Source organism: Pleuronectes platessa, chromosome 15 (genome assembly GCF_947347685.1).
Source record: "Pleuronectes platessa chromosome 15, fPlePla1.1, whole genome shotgun sequence".
Taxonomy (NCBI): domain Eukaryota; kingdom Metazoa; phylum Chordata; class Actinopteri; order Pleuronectiformes; family Pleuronectidae; genus Pleuronectes; species Pleuronectes platessa.
The window spans coordinates 5,268,842-5,289,142 of record NC_070640.1 but is presented as its reverse complement, the minus strand read 5'-3'; the positions used below and the strand labels follow the sequence as shown (position 1 = coordinate 5,289,142).

The window sequence follows — 20,301 nt, the reverse complement described above, 5'->3', positions numbered from 1 at the left end:
TTTTTTCAAAGGAAAGTCTCTGTGTCATTATTGCTACAGAATCAAATATACTGTTCATGTTCCCTCTGTGCAAATCCCAAACAAATGCTCTATATGAAGTTTAACCCTAACCCAATCGCCAGAGGTTGTCAATGGGCAGACATTAGGACCCAGCAGAGAGTTCTCAATGTTACTTTGAAGATAACGGAAAGTGGCCCTCCCTTGTATATATCCTGGGAAAATCTGAGGTAAGCAGGAAATGCAAAGAAGCCAGAGAAGGCTCCGGGAAAGGAGAAAAAAGGTATCATGAAAAGTGACTCACACAATATGAAGGTCATCTTAAAATACACAGCTCGAAAAGGTTAAGGGAACAACTAATCGTGTCAGTTTAACAACAAGTCAGGTAAACTTCAGGAATATTTATTTGTCCTTTTAGGAAGAATTGATAGTGTAAAATTTCACCTACTTTGGTGCAAATGCAAGTGACAACAGGTGCAATGGAGGCAAAAGCAAGACAGCCCTCGAAAAGGGAGTGGTTCTACATGTGGTGGCCACAGACAGTTACTCTCTCGTTATCCTTCCTGACTGATTCTTCTCTAGCTCCTTCTTCTGCTTGTGTCCTTGTCACTACTGGTAGCAGGAGGCGGAAGATGCAGCCCAATCAGGTTGGACAGGTAGTCCAGCTCCTCCAGGATGATACATCCATACACACAGTCGCAAGAAGGTTTTCAGTGTCTCTCAGCACAGTCTCAAGAGCATGGAGGAGACAGCAGGAGACCAAACGAACAAACTAAACAATTGGCTGAATGATTAACAGATTAAGCGAGAATAAGATGCAGGCTAATGCAATATTGTAAATTTGCTCCACCTCAAATTACAACAACAATAAAATGCATCTTACACATGAAGACATCTGTTATCAAAGTGCTTTCACACATGATCTGTGAACTTGCAACGCTGTTATCTCACTAGTGCAAAAGGGACTGAACTGATATGTGATCAGAGCAGAGAGCGAGGGGTCATTTTGATGATGTTACTCTCCTGCCTCCTGCACGCTCTACTCTACTACACTTGCGCTCTAAATTTGTAGTGCAGGAATTTAACTGGTGATGGACTAATTTATAGTGAAATGTTGGTACTTCAAGTATGAAAGTAAAGGTTTTGAAAGCTTTACCCTTCACCTCTAATCCTCAGAGTAATTTAGAGGTTGTTCCTAGGTTCAACAGAGTTCATATTTGAAACCTGCACCCTACATTCAACTGGCAGCTATTGTCAGATCTGGCAGCAGGAACATGCATTAGAGAAATCAGCAGGTGAAGAAAGCACATAACAAGAAGCAGGATTTATCCAGGAAACTTGTCTTTCTCCAGGTTGAAAAGGATAGTTCACCCAAAAATGAAAATTCCCTCTTTATCTGCTCACCACCAATGCCGATGGAGGGGTTGGTGAAGCGTTAGAGTCCACATAACACTTTTGGAGTTTCAGGGGGATCATAATATTGCTGCCAACGGAAGTACATGGGGATCAATTCATCAAACACAAAAAAAACTTCCAGAAAAAAACATTGACTCCAAACTGCTCCTGTGGTGTTCAAATTCAACTCAAAAAGGCTTCACTTACTCCATGTCTTACTTAGACTGAACGTCAGCTGCTATCCTCCTGCCCGAGCCGCGTTCGAGCGCACACACACCGCATAAGCTCACGCCTTTGTGCTTTCAACAAAAGGGCACGTGACGACATCAATGAGAACTTGCTGCCATAACTTCAGCTAGGCAGCTTATGCTACTGGAACTAGCGATGCTACTAGAACTAGTGATTCTACCTGAACTAGTGTTGTTACTAGAACGAGTGATGCTACTAGAACTAGGGATGCTATGAGAACTAGTGATGCTACCCGAACTAGTGATGCGACTAGAACGAGTGATGCAACTGGAACTAGTGATGCTACCTGAACTAGCGATGCTACCTGAACTAGTGATGCTACTAGTACTAGGGATGCTACTAGAACTAGTGATGCTACCTGAACTAGCTATGCTACTAGAACTAGTGATGCTACCTGAACTAGTGATGCTACTAGTATTAGGGATGCTACTAGAACTAGTGATGCTACCTGAACTAGCGATGCTACTAGAACTAGTGATGCTACCTGAACTAGTGATGCTACCCAAACTAGCGATGCTACTAGAACTAGTGATGTTACTAGAACTAGTGATGCTTCTAGAAATAGGGATGCTACAATAACTAGTGATGCTACCTGAACTAGCAATGCTACTAGAACTAGTGATGCTACTAGAACTAGGGATGCTACTAGAAGTAGTGATGCTACTAGAACTAGGGATGCTACTAGAACTAGTGATGCTACCTGAACTAGCGATGCTACTAGAACTAGTAATGCTGCCTGAACTAGTGATGCTAACTGAACTAGTGATGCTACCCGAACTAGCGATGCTACTAGAACGAGTGATGCAACTAGAATTAGTGATGCTACCTGAACTAGCGATGCTACCTGAACTACTGATGCTACTAGTACTAGGGATGCTACCAGAACTAGTGATGCTACCTGAACTAGCTATGCTACTGGATCTGGCTGCAACACTGTTTACCCCTGAAACTCCAAAAGTGTTTTGTGGACTAAAACACTTCGCCCATCAGCTCATAGTGGTGAGTAGAGAATGAGTGGATTTTCATTTTTCGGTGAACTATCCTTTTGCCATGTTATGTGTCTAATTTCAGAAGGTTCAAGTTACCCAACCTGGACCAACAACCTTATGAAAGAGGTCACATGTGTTTGCGTGTGACAGAGAAAAAACACTTATGAAACTTCACACAACTTCACACACTAGTTTGACAACATGATCAGGTTGTCAGTGATAAATCTACGAAGGCATATTAAATAAGAAGTTAATACTTTGGTAATTTTTTTGTCTGCAGCATCATAGCTTTGTATGACACAGACATTGTAACTCATTTACCGTTAAGGACCAATCAGATGTGGAGTTTGAACTCAAATATGCAAGGAATCCTTTAGAGGGAATGTCAGTGTGCATGCAGGCAGAACTAAGGCTGCAACTCTCAAGCATGGGTGAGTGAATTTTAGGAACATGTTCATGTTTTTGACAGTATTGTAATTTTCACTTTATAAACTTGTGAAAACTCACATATTAAAATGCAATTGTTTCTCACTCCTGTATTTTAGAAACCATGCCCCTGTCTCGTGTCTGTGGAATATTGGTTCTCCTCAGTGTTGGTCTGATTTCCATCCCCACTCCTTGCCACGGAGGGAACATTCTGGTGCTCCCCATTGACGGCAGCCACTGGATCAACATGAAGCTGCTGCTGGAGGAGCTTCATGCCAGAGGACACAGCCTCACTGTGATCCGGGGCAGCAACAGCTGGTACATCCCAGAGGAGTCTCCTCTTTACACATCCATTACAATTCAAATGGATGAGGGTCTGGAGAACTTCTTTGATGAGCACCTACAGGAACACATGAAGGTATGCAATCATGGTTGATGTACTGAGCCACACTGGGTCATCTATTCATTTAAATATTACAATTCATATTTATTGGATTTACTTAATACTTATTTTCCTACGATTTCTTTCAGGCACTGAGAGAAGGGACGTCAATTCTAGCTTCAATCAAAATTACAAAGGATTTCCTCTCCATGATAACTAAGGTTCATTCTATCTGGTATGGTGTCATCACTCAATTATTAGGTGATAAAAATATGGTCAAAAGATTAAGGGATGCCCAATACGATCTTGTTCTCACCGACCCGGCTGCAGCAACAGGGGCGCTGTTAGCAAAGTATCTCAAACTGCCCCTGGTGTTAAATGTTCGCTGGATCCCCAGCGGAGACGGACAATTTGCGATAGCCCCCTCCCCACTCTCTTATATCCCAGTGCCAGGATCGGGTTTAACCGACAAAATGAATTTCATGCAGAGGATCAAGAACCTTTTTTTCTACGGCATCATATTGTTCCAGAACAAATTCTTTATCGGGCCAATCTACGATGTTGCCTGCAGTAAATACATTGAAGGTGAATGTGACATCATCTCGATGCTTCAGGATGCAGACATATGGCTGTTCAGGTCAGACTTTGTGTTCGACTTCCCTCGGCCAACGATGCCGAACGTCATCTACATCGGAGGGTACCAGTGCAAACCGGCCCAGCCTCTGCCAGCGGACCTGGAGCAGTTCGTTCAGAGCGCTGGGGAGCATGGTGTGATCATCATGACTCTGGGAACCTTGGTGAATGCTTTACCCAAAGAGGCTGCAGATGAGATCGCCAGCGTCTTTGCCAAGATGCCTCAGAAGGTAACGTACTCGTTAAATGTTAAAAGCTAGAAATGTGCCACAGAGCAATTAATATACAGCAGATGAAGTAAAAAAAAAACACTGAAATGCATCGGATTACTTTTTAAATCTATCTACATTCACATGCAGGTAGCCGTTATTAGAGATGAACCAAATTGTCATCTATTCCTAACATTGCTACAATAAGTATTACTGTTTGTGATTTGTTTGGAAAAAGATTTGACTCGTCTGATGTGTGAAAGAAACTATTTGAAATATCCAAATCTTAAAAACAGGTCAACTGGACTTTGTTGATTTTCACCTTCTTTCAGGCTTCTTCAGTTCTAACTGACTGCTTGGACTCCCAGGTATTAGTGATTGCTGGGAATTGTTAGGAGTCCTTGAGTCCTTCAGGAAACCTCAATGACTACTAATGACCCTACTCGTTAAATTAGAACGTTTTTAGCACAGCTGGATCTGTACACCTTTAAACAATGTACAGATAACGGAAGATGGAGTCGATTGACCCGGATATCCCTTCACTACACAGGAAGCCTAAATAGATTGGCCTTTGGTCCCAGAGGCTAATTCATCATGAGATGATGGCCGATGGGCTCCCAGATTGTTGTTGCCGTTTTGTCTGTCTGCTCATGAACAGAGGTGCAGAAAATTGATATTGATTATTTTTGTTTACTGATCAGGTGATATGGCGACACAAAGGGGAGCGTCCCTCCACTTTGGGAAACAACACGCTCATCGTGGACTGGATGCCGCAGAGGGACCTCCTGGGCCACCCTCAGACCAAAGTCTTTGTTGCTCACGGAGGAACCAATGGAGTCCAGGAGGCCATTTACCACGGGGTTCCTGTGGTCGGCATACCCCTCTTCTTTGACCAGTTTGACAACCTTGTACGTTTGGAGGAGAGAGGAGCTGCCAAGACCATTCAGCTGGGCGATCTTAATGGACAGAGTTTCAAACAAGGTCTTCAGGAAGTGCTCCTGCAGGACAGCTACAGACAGAACATGCAAAGACTGTCTAGCTTGCACAGAGATCAGGCAATAGCACCCATGGATCACGCTATCTTCTGGGTGGAGTATGTGATCCGTCACAAAGGGGCAGCACACCTGCGTACGGAGGCTTATAAGATGCCCTGGTACTCGTACTACAGTTTAGATGTTCTGTTAGTGTTGCTGACTGCTGCGGCTGCACTGCTGCTCGTCACTGTGGCTGTTTTCTGGTTCCTATGCTGCAGAAGTAGAAGGAAGACAAAATCTAAAGCTGAATGATCTTCAAAATGTTTAGAAATCTTCTAGAATAGGTTCTCTAAAGCTCTGTAGACACAATCGACTGTGTATCCTTAGGTATCTCATTTGTGCGCCTTTGTTATATAGGAAGTAAAATGACAACCAGTACCACCATTAGCTATCACTGTTTCATCATGGCTTCATATTCGGTTAAAAATTACATCATTGCGGATTGGTGTCTGTTTGGGATTTTTTGTCTAAAACCAATTCAGATGTGACAAACCTAACTTGTTATATGAATTATCTATCATTTTATATTGATTAGGGCAAAGATCAATATATTTGTATAATTTCAAAGGAAAGTCTCTGTCATTTTTGCTAGAGAATCAAATATACTGTTCATGATCCCCCTGTGCAAATCCCAAACAAATGCTCCATATACAGTTTACAATCACCAGAGGCTGTAATTGGGCAGTCATTAGAACCCAGCAGAGAGTTCTCAATGTTACTTTGAGGATAAAGGACTGTGGCCCTGCATTGGATATATCCTGGGAAAATCTGAGGTAACCAGGAAATGCAAAGAAGCCAGACTAGACTCCGTGAAAGGTGAAAAAAGGTATCCTGAAAAAGTGACTCACACAATATTAAGGTCAATTTAAAGTACACAGCTCGAAAAGGCTAAGGGAACAACTAATCATGTCAGTTTAACAACAAGTCAGTTAAACTTCAGGAATATTTATTTGTCAATTTTGGAAGAAGTGATAGTGAATTGAGTTCACCTGCTTTGGTGCAAATGCAAGTGACAACAGGTGCAATGGAGGCAAAAGCAAAACAACCCTTGAAAAGGGAGTGGTTCTACATGTGGTGGCCACAGACAGTTGCTCTCTCCTTATCCTTCCTGACTGATTCTTCTCTAGCTTTGTCTTCTGCTTGTGTCCTTTTCACTACTGGTAGCAGGAGGCGGTATTTGCAGCCAAATCAGGTTGCACAGGTAGTCCAGCTCCTCATGGGTGACACATCCATAAGTGCAGTGTCTCTCAGCACAGTCTCAAGAGCATGGAGGAGACAGCAGGAGACCAAACTAACAAACCAAACAATTGGCTGAATGATTAACAGATCAAGCAAGAATAATCATAAGTTGCAGGATAAAACAATCTTGTAAATTTGCTCCTCCTCAAACTACTACAACAATAAAATGCTTCTTACACATGAAGACATCTGTTATCAAAGTGCTTTCACACACGATCTATGAACTTGCAACTCTGTTATCTCACTAGTGCAAAAGGGACTGAACTGATATGTGATCAGAGCAGAGAGCGAGGGGTCATGTTGATGATGTTACTCTCCTGCCTCCTGCACGCTCTACTCAGCCCCCCACCCCCCCCCCCCCCCCCCCACCTACTGCAAACTGAGTAGTACCTGTAGGTGAGAACATGTCTGACTTATCCGGGTGTGTGATGCATGTAAAAGAGCAACTCTAGATCTCTATACTGGACCTGAATCTACAAACATAGTCCAAATGGGTCTTTTTCTAGAATTATAAACTTTTACATTTGATCCCTTAAGTAGATCTTCCTGTAATGTTCAAACACTTGTGCTCAAAATTTTTAGTGTAGGAATTTAATTGGTGATGGAGTAATTTATAGTGAAATGTTGGTACTTCAAGTATGAAAGTAAAGGATTTGAAAGCTTTACCCTCCACGACTAATCCTCAGAGTGATATCGGATGTTCCTAGGATCAACAGAGTTCATATCTGAAACCTGCGCCCAGGGGTGGACTGGGACAAAAATTCAGCCCTGGCATTGTCTGTCCAGACCAGCCCACTACATTATCAGTGGACACCACATAGAAGTCCACAAATCTCGCGGCATCTTCTCTCATGCATACTACTGTTACCACCTAGCTCAAAGACGGCAACAAGAAGGGAGGCCACACACAAACCTCTCAAGCCAAAAGTAAATTTATTTAACTCCAAATCAAGATAGCTCTAACTACGTAATGGGATGTGTAAAATATGTTATGCGTCAGTGGTGTTAACAGTGTTTGGATGTGTGAAAATAAGGTGTGATGTATGTTGTAAGGTGCAGAAGCAAAGAAAAACAAAGGCTGAGGGCCCCTGCCCCTGCCAGCTCTACCTGTGTCTGGAAAACAATTCCTCAGGCTCTCACATGCCAAGTGGTCAACCTGAGAAGGACATGGATACATTATAATGTCTCTAATCATCACAAATTAAGTATGATTTCATAAAAAATAAAAAATGATAAACTCACCAGACTAGAGGAGACTCAACAGACATGGTACAGTGAAGGCAGAGAGTGGAGGCAGACATAGAGCAAGTCCTCGAACATGGACAGAGGGGGAACAACTCCTCAGGCTCTCACATGTCAAGTGGTCAACCTGAGAAGAACATGGATACATTATAATGTCTGAAAAATAAATAAAATGTTTTCCTCTGTCCTGCACCTAGAGTTGAGAACTTTTTGGATGTGTGTTTCTTTTAAAACCTTTTGAAAATTATTATAATTATGAAGTATGAATTTATACATTAAAAAATACATGATAAACTTACCAAATTCTAACAGTGGTCCCAAATGTCCACATATAAAACAGAGGGAGAACGACTCCTCAAATATATTACAACAACCTGTAATGGAGAATAATTGATCATTTAGTGTACATGATCACACCATTAAGGATCAACACATAAGCACAATAAAACTTCTGAAAAGAATTAGCTTGATTCTGCATCTCTATTTACAGCTGAGAAAGTTTACTGTTGCTATGGCAACAGAAGACGTTAGCAGCTCTTAGCTAGCTTAGCTAAATCATCTGAACAATAATAACCCATAATATCACAATTCGGCATATTAAAACAAAATCAAAAACGTTTTCTACTTTGTTTTGGACATGCTACAAAAATGTAGCCTAGCCAGCCCCAGGCCAGCGTTACTTACCATGTCTGCCTCCACTCGCTCATCATTGTCGAGTCCTCCTCGCTCGTCTCCCGGCGCACCTGCTGCTGCTGGGCTGGTGAACCCGGCACCAAACAGGTCCGTCAGTTTGGCACATTTAGCAGCCTCCACCTCTAGAGACTTCAGCTTTTTTTCCTGATGCTTCTCAGCGCCACCCGGGCGTTTTTAACTCTTATTATCCATTTTAAGTTTCTGTCTCAGCAGCAGCCCGTCCCGCGACTCCCCCCGCCAATGCCATGAGGTCCCGCCCCACCCTGGTTTGTGTTGTGATTGACAGCACTGTCCGGGCTCTCTGAGCCTGTCAGCCAATGATTGATTGACAATGACAAACAATAGACCAATAATATGTGTCAATGCTGGCAACACACTGCTAGCCCTCTGTAGCCAATTGGCCGGCCCAATTGGAGGGATTTAGAGAGGAAGAAGAGAAAAAAAAACAAAAAAAAAACATAGCGGACCAGACCGGCCCACATTGGGTCAACGGCCCACCGGGACGATGCCCGGTATGCCAGATGGCCAGTCCACCCCTGCCTGCGCCCTACATTCAACTGGCAGCTATTGTCAGATCTGGCAACAGGAACATGCATTAGAGAAATCAGCAGGTGAAGAAAGCACATAACAAGAAGCAGTATTTTTCCAGGAAACTTGTCTTTCTCCAGGTTTAAAAGGATAGTTCACCCAAAAATAAAAATTCCCTCATTATCTGCCCACCACCAATGCCGATGGAGGGGTGGGTGAAGTGTTAGAGTCCACATAACACTTTTGGAGTTTCAGGGGGATCACAATGTTGCTGCCAATGGAAGAACATGGGGATCAATTCTTCTAACGTAAAAAAACAACAGAAGAAAACATTGACTGACTCCAAACTGATCCTGTGGTGTTTAAATTCAATTCGAAAAGGCTTCACCTACTCCATGTTTTAGCCTGAATGTCCGCTGCTATCCATCTGCCCCGAGCCGCGTTCGAGTGCATGCACACCGCACAAGCTTGTACCTTTATGCTCTCACCAAAAGGGCACGTGACGACATCACTTCCTGCAGTAATTTCAGCTAGGCAGCTTATACTTCTGGAAATAGCGATGCTACTAGAATTAGAGATGCTCCCTGAACTAGTGATGCTACTAGTGATGCTACCTGAACTAGTGATGATACTTGAACTAGGGATGCTACTAGAACTAGTGATGCTACCTGAACTAGCGATGTTACTAGAACTAGTGGTGCTACTAGTGATGCTACCTGAACTAGTGATGCTACTAGTGATGCTACTTGAACTAGCGATGCTACAGGTACTTATCGTGAGTTTTCGCGGATCTCGTCTCGTTCCCACCTCGGGCGAGTGCTTGTGTGTAGTGCATGTTCTTGAACGTGATCGCGCCTCCAGAAGAGGATATCAGAGGATATTAAGACTTAAAACATGGTGCAAATGACACCGTTTTAAGTCAAACTTGAATGTCTGGGCTTATGGACACTTGGATGACACCACAGGAGCAGTATGGAGGCATTTTCTTCTATTACATCTGAAGAAGGGGTCCCATTGCCTTCAATTGTATTTGATCTGGCTGCAACACTGTTTACCCCTGAAAATCCAAAAGTGTTTTGTGGACTCAAACACTTCACCCACCACCTCATAGTGGTGAGTAGAGAATGAGTGGATTTTCATTTTTGGGTGAACTATCCCTTTGCCACATTATGTGTGAAATTCCAGAAGGTTCAAGTTACCCAACCTGGACCAACAACCTTATGAAAGAGGTCACATGTGTTCACGTGTGACAGAGAAATAAACACTCATGAAACTTCACACAACTTCACACACTAGTTTGACAACATGATCAGGTTTTCAGTGATAAATCTACAAAGGCATCTTAAATAAGAAGTTAATACTTTGGTAATTTTTTTTGTCTGCAGCATCATAGCTTTCTATGACACAGACATTGTAACTCATTTACCGTTGTGGACCAATCAGATGTGGAGTTTGAACTCAAATATGCAAGGAATCCTTTAAAGTGAATTTCAGCGTGCAGGCAGGCAGAACTACGGCTGCCACTCTCAAGCATGGGTGAGTGAATCTCAGGAACTTGTTCATGTTTTTGATAGTATTATAATTTTCAATTTATAAACTTGTGAATACTCACATATTAAAATGCAATTGTTTCTCACTCCTGTATTTTAGGAACCTTGCCCCTGTCTCGTGTCTGTGGAATATTGGTTCTCCTCAGCGTTGGTCTGATTTCCATCCCCCCTCCTTGCCACGGAGGGAACATTCTGGTGTTCCCCATTGACGGCAGCCACTGGATCAACATGAAGCTGCTGCTGGACGAGCTTCATGCGAGAGGACACAGCCTCACTGTGATCCGGGGCAGCAACAGCTGGTACATCCCAGAGGAGTCTCCTCTTTACACATCCATTACAATTCAAATGGATGAGGGTATGGAGAACTTCTTTGATGAGTTCCTGCAGCAACACATGAAGGTATGCCATCATGGTTGATGTGCTGTGCCCCACTGGGTCGTCTAGTTATTTAATTATTATAATTCATATTTATTGGATTTTCGTAATACTTATTTTCTTACGATTGTTTTCAGGCGCAGAGAGACGGGGCGTCAATTCTAGCTTAGATCAAAATCACAAAGGATTTCCTCTCGATGATAACTCAAGTTCATTCTATCTGGTATGGTGCCATCAGTCAATTATTAGATGATGAAAATATGGTCAAAAGATTAAGGGATGCCCAATATGATCTTGTTCTCACCGACCCAGCCATAGCACCAGGGGTTCTGTTAGCAAAGTATCTCAAACTGCCCCTGGTGCTAAATGTTCGCTGGATCCCCGGCGGAGACGGACAATTTGCCATAGCCCCCTCCCCACTCTCTTATATCCCAGTGCCAGGATCGGGTTTAACCGACAAAATGAATTTCATGCAGAGGATCAAGAACCTGTTTTTCTTCAGCATCATATTGTTCCAGAACAAATTCTTGATCAGGCCAATCTACGATGTTGCCTGCAGTAAATATATCGAGGGTGAATGTGACATCATCTCGATGCTTCAGGAGGCAGACATATGGCTGTTCAGGTCAGACTTTGTGTTTGACTTCCCTCGGCCCACGATGCCGAACGTCATCTACATCGGAGGGTTCCAGTGCAAACCGGCCCAGCCTCTGCCAGCGGACCTGGAGCAGTTCGTTCAGAGCGCCGGTGAGCATGGTGTGATCATCATGACTCTTGGAACCTTGGTGAACGCTTTACCCAAAGAGGCTGCAGATGAGATCGCCAGCGCTTTTGCCAAGATGCCTCAGAAGGTAACGTACTCGTTAAATGTTAAAAGCTAGAAATGTGCCACAGAGCAATTAATCAACAGCAGATGAAGTAAAAAAAACACTGGAATGCATCGGCTGACTTTTTAAATCTCTCTACATTCACATGCAGGTAGCCGTTATTAGAGATGAACCAAAATCACATATATACCTAACATTGCTACAATAAGTATTACTGTTTGTGATTGTTTGGAAAAAAGTTTGACTAGTCTGATATGTGAAAGAAAATCTTAAAAAACAGGTCAACTGGACTTTGTTGAGTTTCACCTTCTTTCAGGCTTCTTTAGTTCTAACTGACTGCTGGGAGTTGTTAGGAGTCGTTGAGTCCTTCAGCTCCCTTCAATGACTCCTAATAATTAGAACGTATTTAGCACAGCTGGATCTGTACACCTTTAAACAGTGTACAGATAATGGAAGATGGAGTCGAGTGAAACGGATATCCCTTCACTACACAGGAAGCCTCAATAGATTGGCCTTTGGTCCCAGAGGCTAATTCATCATCAGATGATGGCCGATGGGCTCCCAGATTGTTGTTGCCGTATTATCTGTCTGCTCCTGAACAGAGGTGCAGCAAATTAATGTTGATCCTTTTTGTTTACTGATCAGGTGATATGGCGACACAAAGGGGAGCGTCCCTCCACTTTGGGAAACAACACGCTCATCGTGGACTGGATGCCGCAGAGGGACCTCCTGGGCCACCCTCAGACCAAAGTCTTTGTAGCTCATGGAGGAACCAACGGAGTCCAGGAGGCCATTTACCACGGGGTGCCCGTGGTCGGCATACCCCTGTTATTTGACCAGTTTGACAACCTTGTACGTTTGCGGGACAGAGGAGCTGCCAAGATCATTGAGCTGGGCGATCTTAATGGACAGAGTTTCAAACAAGGTCTTCAGGAAGTGCTCCTGCAGGACAGCTACAGACAGAACATGCAAAGACTCTCTAGCTTGCACAGAGATCAGCCTATAGCACCCATGGATCACGCTATCTTCTGGGTGGAGTATGTGATCCGTCACAAAGGGGCAGCACACCTGCGTACGGAGGCTTATAAGATGCCCTGGTACTCGTACTACAGTTTAGATGTTCTGTTAGTGTTGCTGACTGCTGCGGCTGCACTGCTGCTCGTCACTGTGGCTGTTTTCTGGTTCCTATGCTGCAGAAGTAGAAGGAAGACAAAATCCAAAGCTGAATGAGCCTCGAAATGTTTAGAATTCAAATTGAATGGGTTCTCTTAAGCTCTGTAGACACAAACTTTCTGTACATCCCCCGCTATATTATTTGTACGTATTTGTTGTATTAGAAGTAAAATGATGACCAGTTAACTGATTTAGTATACATTTAAATATATATATAGCCTAATAAAAATAGTAGAGCCTCTTTCCTGTTTCAATATTACCTATCAACTGTTTGTTCATAGATTCATATTTTGGGTTAAAAATGTTTAATTGCTGTCTCATCTACACAAGTCTTTAAATTTATATCCACTATAACATTAAAACATATGGAACCGAAAACGCCAATCGCTGTCTCAGCTTCATTAATTTATTATGTGCCAAACCCCAAAATTGTTGGATTTTGGGGCTAAAACCAATTCAGATGTGACAAAGATCAAAGAAAAAGTCTCTGTGTCAATATTGCTATAAAGTACACAATTCATGTTACCACTGTGCACATCCCAAAAAATGCTAAAGGTGTGATAGAATATAATAGAAAGCCATTATTGACATTTTATGAGAGTTCATTTCTCTAACCACAGGGTCAATATGAATTGTCTTGGTATCCATGTAAAGGCAACATTTTCTGCAGATGTGATTCGGGTACATTCATTTCTCTTATACAAGAGACAATGCAATATTTTCTCTGTGATGATGTGCTGGTACAGGATTGTGTGATCTGCAGTGAAGTGAATCACAATATCAGAACCACATGTACCATTTCCAGGACGCCGCCGGCAACCAGTACTCTGTGGAAAACTTAGATCAATTTGGTCTCGCTTGTTTTTCTTTATGTTTATATCGATCCTCATAAATTACATCAGCCTCTAAAGTAAAGTCAGAGCAACGGAGAAGATGAATCTCAAAAAACTGCTCTGGAAAATCCTTTAATTTCAGAAAATAGACTGTTACCACTGTTCCCCCTCTCTCTGGACGAATCCAAAAAACAGATGCCTTGAAACAATCAGAGCCTGGAGGGGAAATTTCTCTTTGATAAAGCACATGGTTTCCATTTATGAGACGAGTGAGGTTGCAGTTAAATTAGGTTTTAACTTATTATTCAGCGATACTCAGCCTCAGACTCCTGGGCTGATGAGGAAAACAAAGAGGTGAAGATTATTCCAGGGTGCACGCACACACACACACACACACACACACACACACTGACACACACACCTACACACACTCAGTGTAATCACCTGCAATCATCTTGTTGTCCAAGAGAATCAAAATTGAATATGTATTTGGATCAGTAGAAACAATGACCTCGCCATAATCTGCAGTAGGTCGAAAAAACAGATGCTTTGTTACAGATTTGCACAAAAAAACCAGAACGATTTTACAGAAATAACATTTTCATATAGAGTTAGTTGCATCTGCATTGTGTCCACACGTCACTGCTGTTGAAGGAGGAAGCTACAGAAGTGTTTTAAAGAGCTTCTCTGAATCCATGAATAACAAACACGAGTTCAAGTTTAACACAGTCGCCTCACAGATATTTTATTTTAAAGCTAAAGAGGGATGTGTGTTGACGCTAACAGGATTTTTCGGGGCCACGTGAGACTTTAGGAATCTGGTGGGCACTGACATAAAATAATAGCTTTGGCAAAACGGGTGAATGATTTGCAATCAAAACCCAGTGGATAAATAAAGTGGAAGAATTGATGCGATTGTTTCTTGAGTTTAAAACACATTTTAATGACCCGGAGGAACCGTCCAAACCGATAAGTGTAATTGCGGTGTTTCATTTGAACAAATAACAATCCTGTTTGAGTTTGTCCTCCAGCATGATCGAGTTTAAGAGCCTGTTCCATCCTAGTTTAAATTTAAGTACAAGACAAACTAATGTTTCTTTTCTCTACATAATGAGATTTTACGTCATGCTAATACTCTTTAGACACAAGTTTCTTTATCTGTTCTTCATTAATTTGGTATTTTTTTTTTTCTCACTTCTACCTATAACACATCTAGTTAAAATACAATAATGGACAAACCAACAACAGCCACATGGATGAAATAAAACACGAAAGGGTCAAATCACAGTCAGACGGCATCAGAATGGAAGCGGGACGCGTTATGTCTGTAAATCGAACCCAGGCCTTTTGGGCTGATTCACACCTCCAGACTATCACAGGGAAAATTTGCTCCGGGACTTTCCTGATTGTCAACTGTGATTATCTGAGAATGTGAAGATTTTAACAGATCCAAACGTAATCCTTCCAAGCTGCACTGATTATATCAAACAAATGAGACGTTAATGAGTTGATTGTGATCTTAAGGTCATTTCGAAATTGTAGGCAAGTTGAAAAAATATGGATCTTCTTAATTTGGTCTATATTCCTTGAAGAGGCTGACATCTTTTGACCTCAAGGGACCATTGACTATAAACTTCCATCCCATGTTTCATAATATGTCCTCTAAGAATAACTGTAACCTCAAGGAGGATAACGCTTAAAGTCAACATCCACTACAACCCTCAACTCCTGTGATAATCCATCTACTTCTAAGCTGCACAGTTTTCACGTGTAGTTCTCCTGATTGCTTTTGCCCTGAGGGACGCCTCGACTCGACCAGACACAAGGTCAGACGCCCTAACATCTGCAGCAGGAGCAGATCACTTAGACACACAAAACAGGTGCTGTGCATGTTCCTGTCTCCTCGCTGCTGCCTCCCTCCGTCCCTCCCTGTGTCCTCCCTCCCTCCCTCCCTGTGTCCTCCTCCCTCGATCTATTTTCTCTTTGTCCTTCTCCTCCTCTGCCTCCCCCTCAGACTTTGCACCGCCTTTTTTTCTTGGAAAATCCTTCCTGTGATCGCGGCTGCCGTTGGATGATGTCACTGGGCATGTTTTGTGTTAGAGACTTGTCAAGGCTGCGCCGTGACTGCGGGGAGAGGAGAAGCCTTCATAAGATTAAGTACTGCATTTTGAGAGTGGGTGTAGATTCTACAGAATGACGGCAAAATGAGAAACTTGACAACTGCCAAATAATTCAGCAATGAGTAATAACCCTATCTACCTAAAGGCATATAATTAGTTTTATTTTATTGAATTATCTTAGTTTTCTTTTCTTTCAAATGGCTTTTTTAAGGATTGTCAACAATGTTTTAAAGTATAATTTTGCAGGGAAGCTTCATTTTGCTTTAAATGATGAACACTCACTCACATCCAATACGTCCACGAGCTCAGACATGAACAAGCACACAAACAACAACCAAAGCTGACTACAGGAGATAAACTAAGGATAAACAAGGTTATCATTATGAGACAAGAAAACATACAAAAAATCTATAATTTATACTTTTATGGTCACATAAGAGGTTTGGTCAGGAAATAATGAGATTAGAAATAAAAATTGATAGACTAAGACTGGGTAAGAAGAGATAAAAAAATGGCAGAAGAAGAGAAAGTATTCTCAGAAATGATTGTAAAGTATTTCTCAGAAGATGTCAGCACCTTGTTAATGTTCCTCTCTGATCTCTGGGTAGTAAAACAGATTTTATACAGGACATGATGAAAGACGGGACCCTGGATTCTTCCATTTAAGTAAAACAGCTTGACGGGCCTGTAGAGATTTAACAGCTGATACGTTAAGTGTTGCTATTGGAACAATTCCAAAAAATGTCAGTCAAAGGATTTGGCTAAATTTGGTGTGTGTGTGTGGGGGGGGGGGTGGGTTGTTTCTGAAAGAAGGAACTTAAATGGACACGACCAGAACATGTGAAGAAGTGAGGCAGGTGCAACTTGACATTTATCACATGAACACACCAAAAATGTATTTTGGCTCCCGCACACATGGCGGAGCAACTGGAAATAGAAAATTACAACCAGACCTCCGTCATATATCTGGATTAAAAATTGTTTGCATTAAGTCTGAGATATTTTAGGGGGGAAATCAAACATTCTAGACAAAACTAATATTTTGTTATATATTGATCTCACTGACCAGGATGTTAATAGACCTCAGTATTTGAGCCTGTCTTTACTGCAAAGCAAGATATCGATTGGCTGATACAGAGAAACTATGACTACTGCTAAATATATGACAAACGTGAGTGTGTGCATTGTTTGTACAGAGTTATTTACTGCATACCTCGACTCTTAAAGCAACAAGCATGTACTTGCAGATTCGAGGTAACTCAACTCAACTCTATACTCTCACTCACACACATTCATGCTCTGCAGCCTGTGCTCCCATGAGGCATCTGTAAGCCATGACATCATTCTCTCCACAGTCTCACAGATCACATGAAGTACTTTCTCTACCGGCCAGGAGCACGACTGCTCCCAGACGGAACCACATCATCCGAAATGTGTGGGATCGTGTGGCTGGAAACCGGGAAGCAGCCGCAGTGTTTGTGACATGTGTCTTCATCCGTCTTCTTCTCGCCGCTCTCTGTCTTTAGAGGATTTCACTTTTATTCTTTACTTCCAGCAGCTCATTAATAACAGTGAGATATTCACTTAAAAACCTAATATTGAATGTTGTAATATAAACTTACTTACTAAGATTATTTTCTAAAATTAGAGATAATCGTGTTCTGTATAAACTCACCATGTGTAATGATATTTTAACTCTGAGTTTAGGAACTGTATAGTTTCCATAATATTGGGGGCTGTAGCTCAGGAGGTAAAGTGGCTCATCCACTAACCAGAAGGTTCGATCCCCATCTCCTCCAGTCGAGAGGCTGGGTTAGAATAAGTTTGTCCCCAAAACAAACAGTTCTTCAATGACTGCGATTTCTCCTTCATCTCTCTACATAGATCTGTTTTAAGGACATTTTCTTTCTAGATCTAGAGTACGTGAACGTGTCTGCCCCCGTCAGTTGTTTTCTATTTTGATTTATAAAACAGTATCTTCTCGCTGAATCAATTGTTACGAAAGCTAGACTCATTTTCTTGGACCAGTCAAAGCGACGCAGTTAAAGTGGTGTGATAATGTTTCTCTTTCACGGACGATGGATCACAAGACAAATCCGAGATGACACTTTGCTCCATTAGTTTCAGATCCATATGGTTGAGTTTACCGCTGGAGGACGGACAACAGAGCTGTCAGTGAACGAGAATGTACAAAGTTACAGCAGAGTTCGTATTGTCCTGCGTAGTTTTATCGGGGGAAGTAGTAACGGGCACTTCTAGACTCTGAATGTGTCACAAGGTCACGCTAGGTCACAAAGAAAAATATAAAATATGTATATATATATATAATATAATACATATATGTCTGTAATAAACGACAGGATATATGTTTTTTAATCTATATTCTATCATAACATCTCCAAGAGGTCATGCTTACAGAGTATGAACTGAAATCCTTGTCTCTGAATCTTAAACTTGTGCTAAGGTAATAAAAATAAACGATTGGATCTTATTAGATGGGGAATCGTTAAAGTGACGCTAAAAGACAAAAAACATCACGCAGGAAAGCGATCTGTGTCACATGGGGCGGTTAATATCTGTCGGGTTTTCTGACAAATGAGGAATAAATTAAGCAGAGAAACATGTATAACTACAGGCTGACAGGTATATATGATTATTTATTGCAACCAACGGACATTCACAAGTCCTCTAACAGAGCTGATTTCCATTAGCTTGTGTTTATTTATCGTTATTCCCTAATCCTGTAGAGGACTGTGAGTTCATACTTGGCCAAGTGTAACATCAGGAACGAGATGCACATGATCTAAATCATATCCATGATCCTGGATCAAATGGGTCTTTGTGAGATTCATCCACCAGTTATATTTATGCAGTTGGCAGAGAGGGAACAGGGCTGTTGTGCCAGGGAATGATTTCAGCTGTGAATCTCCTGCAGCCGGGTTTGGGACCAGTCACTGGTCCTGTTCGGGTGCTATCAATCAAACAAGTCAAGAGTTTGGTGAAACAAATGTGGCAGCGGCACTTTCAAGACTTATAATTTGAAGCCATTGCTCCAGGAGTGTGGTGCAATTTATTGGAAAACTGCTTGGACTCCTGCATGAACACAACTAGTGCAGAGCTAGTTTACTATCCTGTTCTCTTGTCATCAGCTTGCTATCTGCCTCTGTGACGTCAAACCTGCCTCCTTGTGCAAACCTGAACTCCCCTCTGCTGCTGCTGCTGCCGCCCCTGGATCCGTTTTTAACGATGCTGCCCAGGAGCGACGCTACACGTGAAGTATTTAATAAATTTTCACTCTCCGTCCCATCTCCGTCTGCTTTTCAGGGGGGACATGTAATAAACTGCAGGAAAACACGAGTCCAGTGGATGCACACGTGTGAAGTATTACTGATGCATGTGATACAGTTAAAAAAAAAAAATGCATTTATGTAACTGTTATGTAATTCCTCCAATCTGGCCTGTTTACAGTGTTTATGCACATGTTCTCACGGTGCAGAGTTTATCAGATGAAGTTGATTAAGATTCACGTGGCTCATCATGTAGTGTAAACCCCCCCAGGTCGGATAAATGTGTAAGTATTCACAAGTGTAAATACCAAGAAGATGCACGATTCTGCTTGACTCAACCTTGTGTTATATATATATTAATGTCCACGAAGGTGTGTATTTAAAAAATAATCTGTATTAAATACATAGTAGCCACTTATTACACAATGAAGAAGGATAAGTACAACTATACTTTTACTGGGTCTTGTCATTCTGCGCATTCATGTGTGGTCAGAAAAACCTGTAACGACCATGAATGGTGGTTTGTATATCTTAGAGTAAAAATTATGCTAATATCTTGAAAACGTCATAATGTTAATACTAAAGAATGTGATATATGCAGGAGTGTCTGTAGAAATTGGCTAACCCCTCCATCTCTGTAACAAGAGAGAAGAGAAAAGTATTGTTTAGTACTTTAGAACAGGTCGTTTTAAAATGTTACTGAAGCCAAATGGAAAAAGATTCACCCAGTATCAGGCGTCACTTTTGGAAAAGCTGTTAAACGTGGAATAATCTATTCAACATACTTGTGAAACCAGAGAAAAATGAAACTATTCACTTCAGAGTTTCTGCCTCTTAAATCCTACAGTGTTTTTTTCTCTGTGCTCTATTGATTTAGGATTGAAATAAAACCAAAAGTTTGAGTACCACGAGGCTGATGGTGCGAATGTGAAACTTTATATTCATTTGCTTTTGTCTTGGTTAATTACGTGATGCAGATTTGCGATGGGCTCATTTCACCGAGACACTCGTCATCAATCAGTTTAATTTATTTCCAAGAAAAACGAATCTCTTTCCAGATTCAAGCTAAGAGTCATATTTAAGGTACTAGAATGCTTCTGTTCTCATACTCTGTGTTGGT

The 20,301-nt window shown here is 41.8% G+C and overlaps 1 protein-coding gene and 1 pseudogene across 1 annotated transcript; both read left to right on the top strand.

Moving 5' to 3' along the window:
• Positions 1–2,781: 2,781 nt before the first annotated feature.
• On the top strand, positions 2,782–7,982 carry LOC128457530 (UDP-glucuronosyltransferase 2C1). Its single transcript, XM_053442263.1, has 4 exons — positions 2,782–3,061; positions 3,176–3,474; positions 3,588–4,301; positions 4,982–7,982. The coding sequence occupies exons 1-4, from the start codon at positions 3,013–3,015 to the stop codon at positions 5,564–5,566; spliced, it is 1,647 nt and encodes a 548-aa protein (XP_053298238.1). The 5' UTR covers positions 2,782–3,012; the 3' UTR covers positions 5,567–7,982.
• A 2,291-nt stretch (positions 7,983–10,273) lies between these two features.
• On the top strand, positions 10,274–14,684 carry LOC128457471 (UDP-glucuronosyltransferase 2C1-like; annotated as a pseudogene).
• Positions 14,685–20,301: the final 5,617 nt, after the last annotated feature.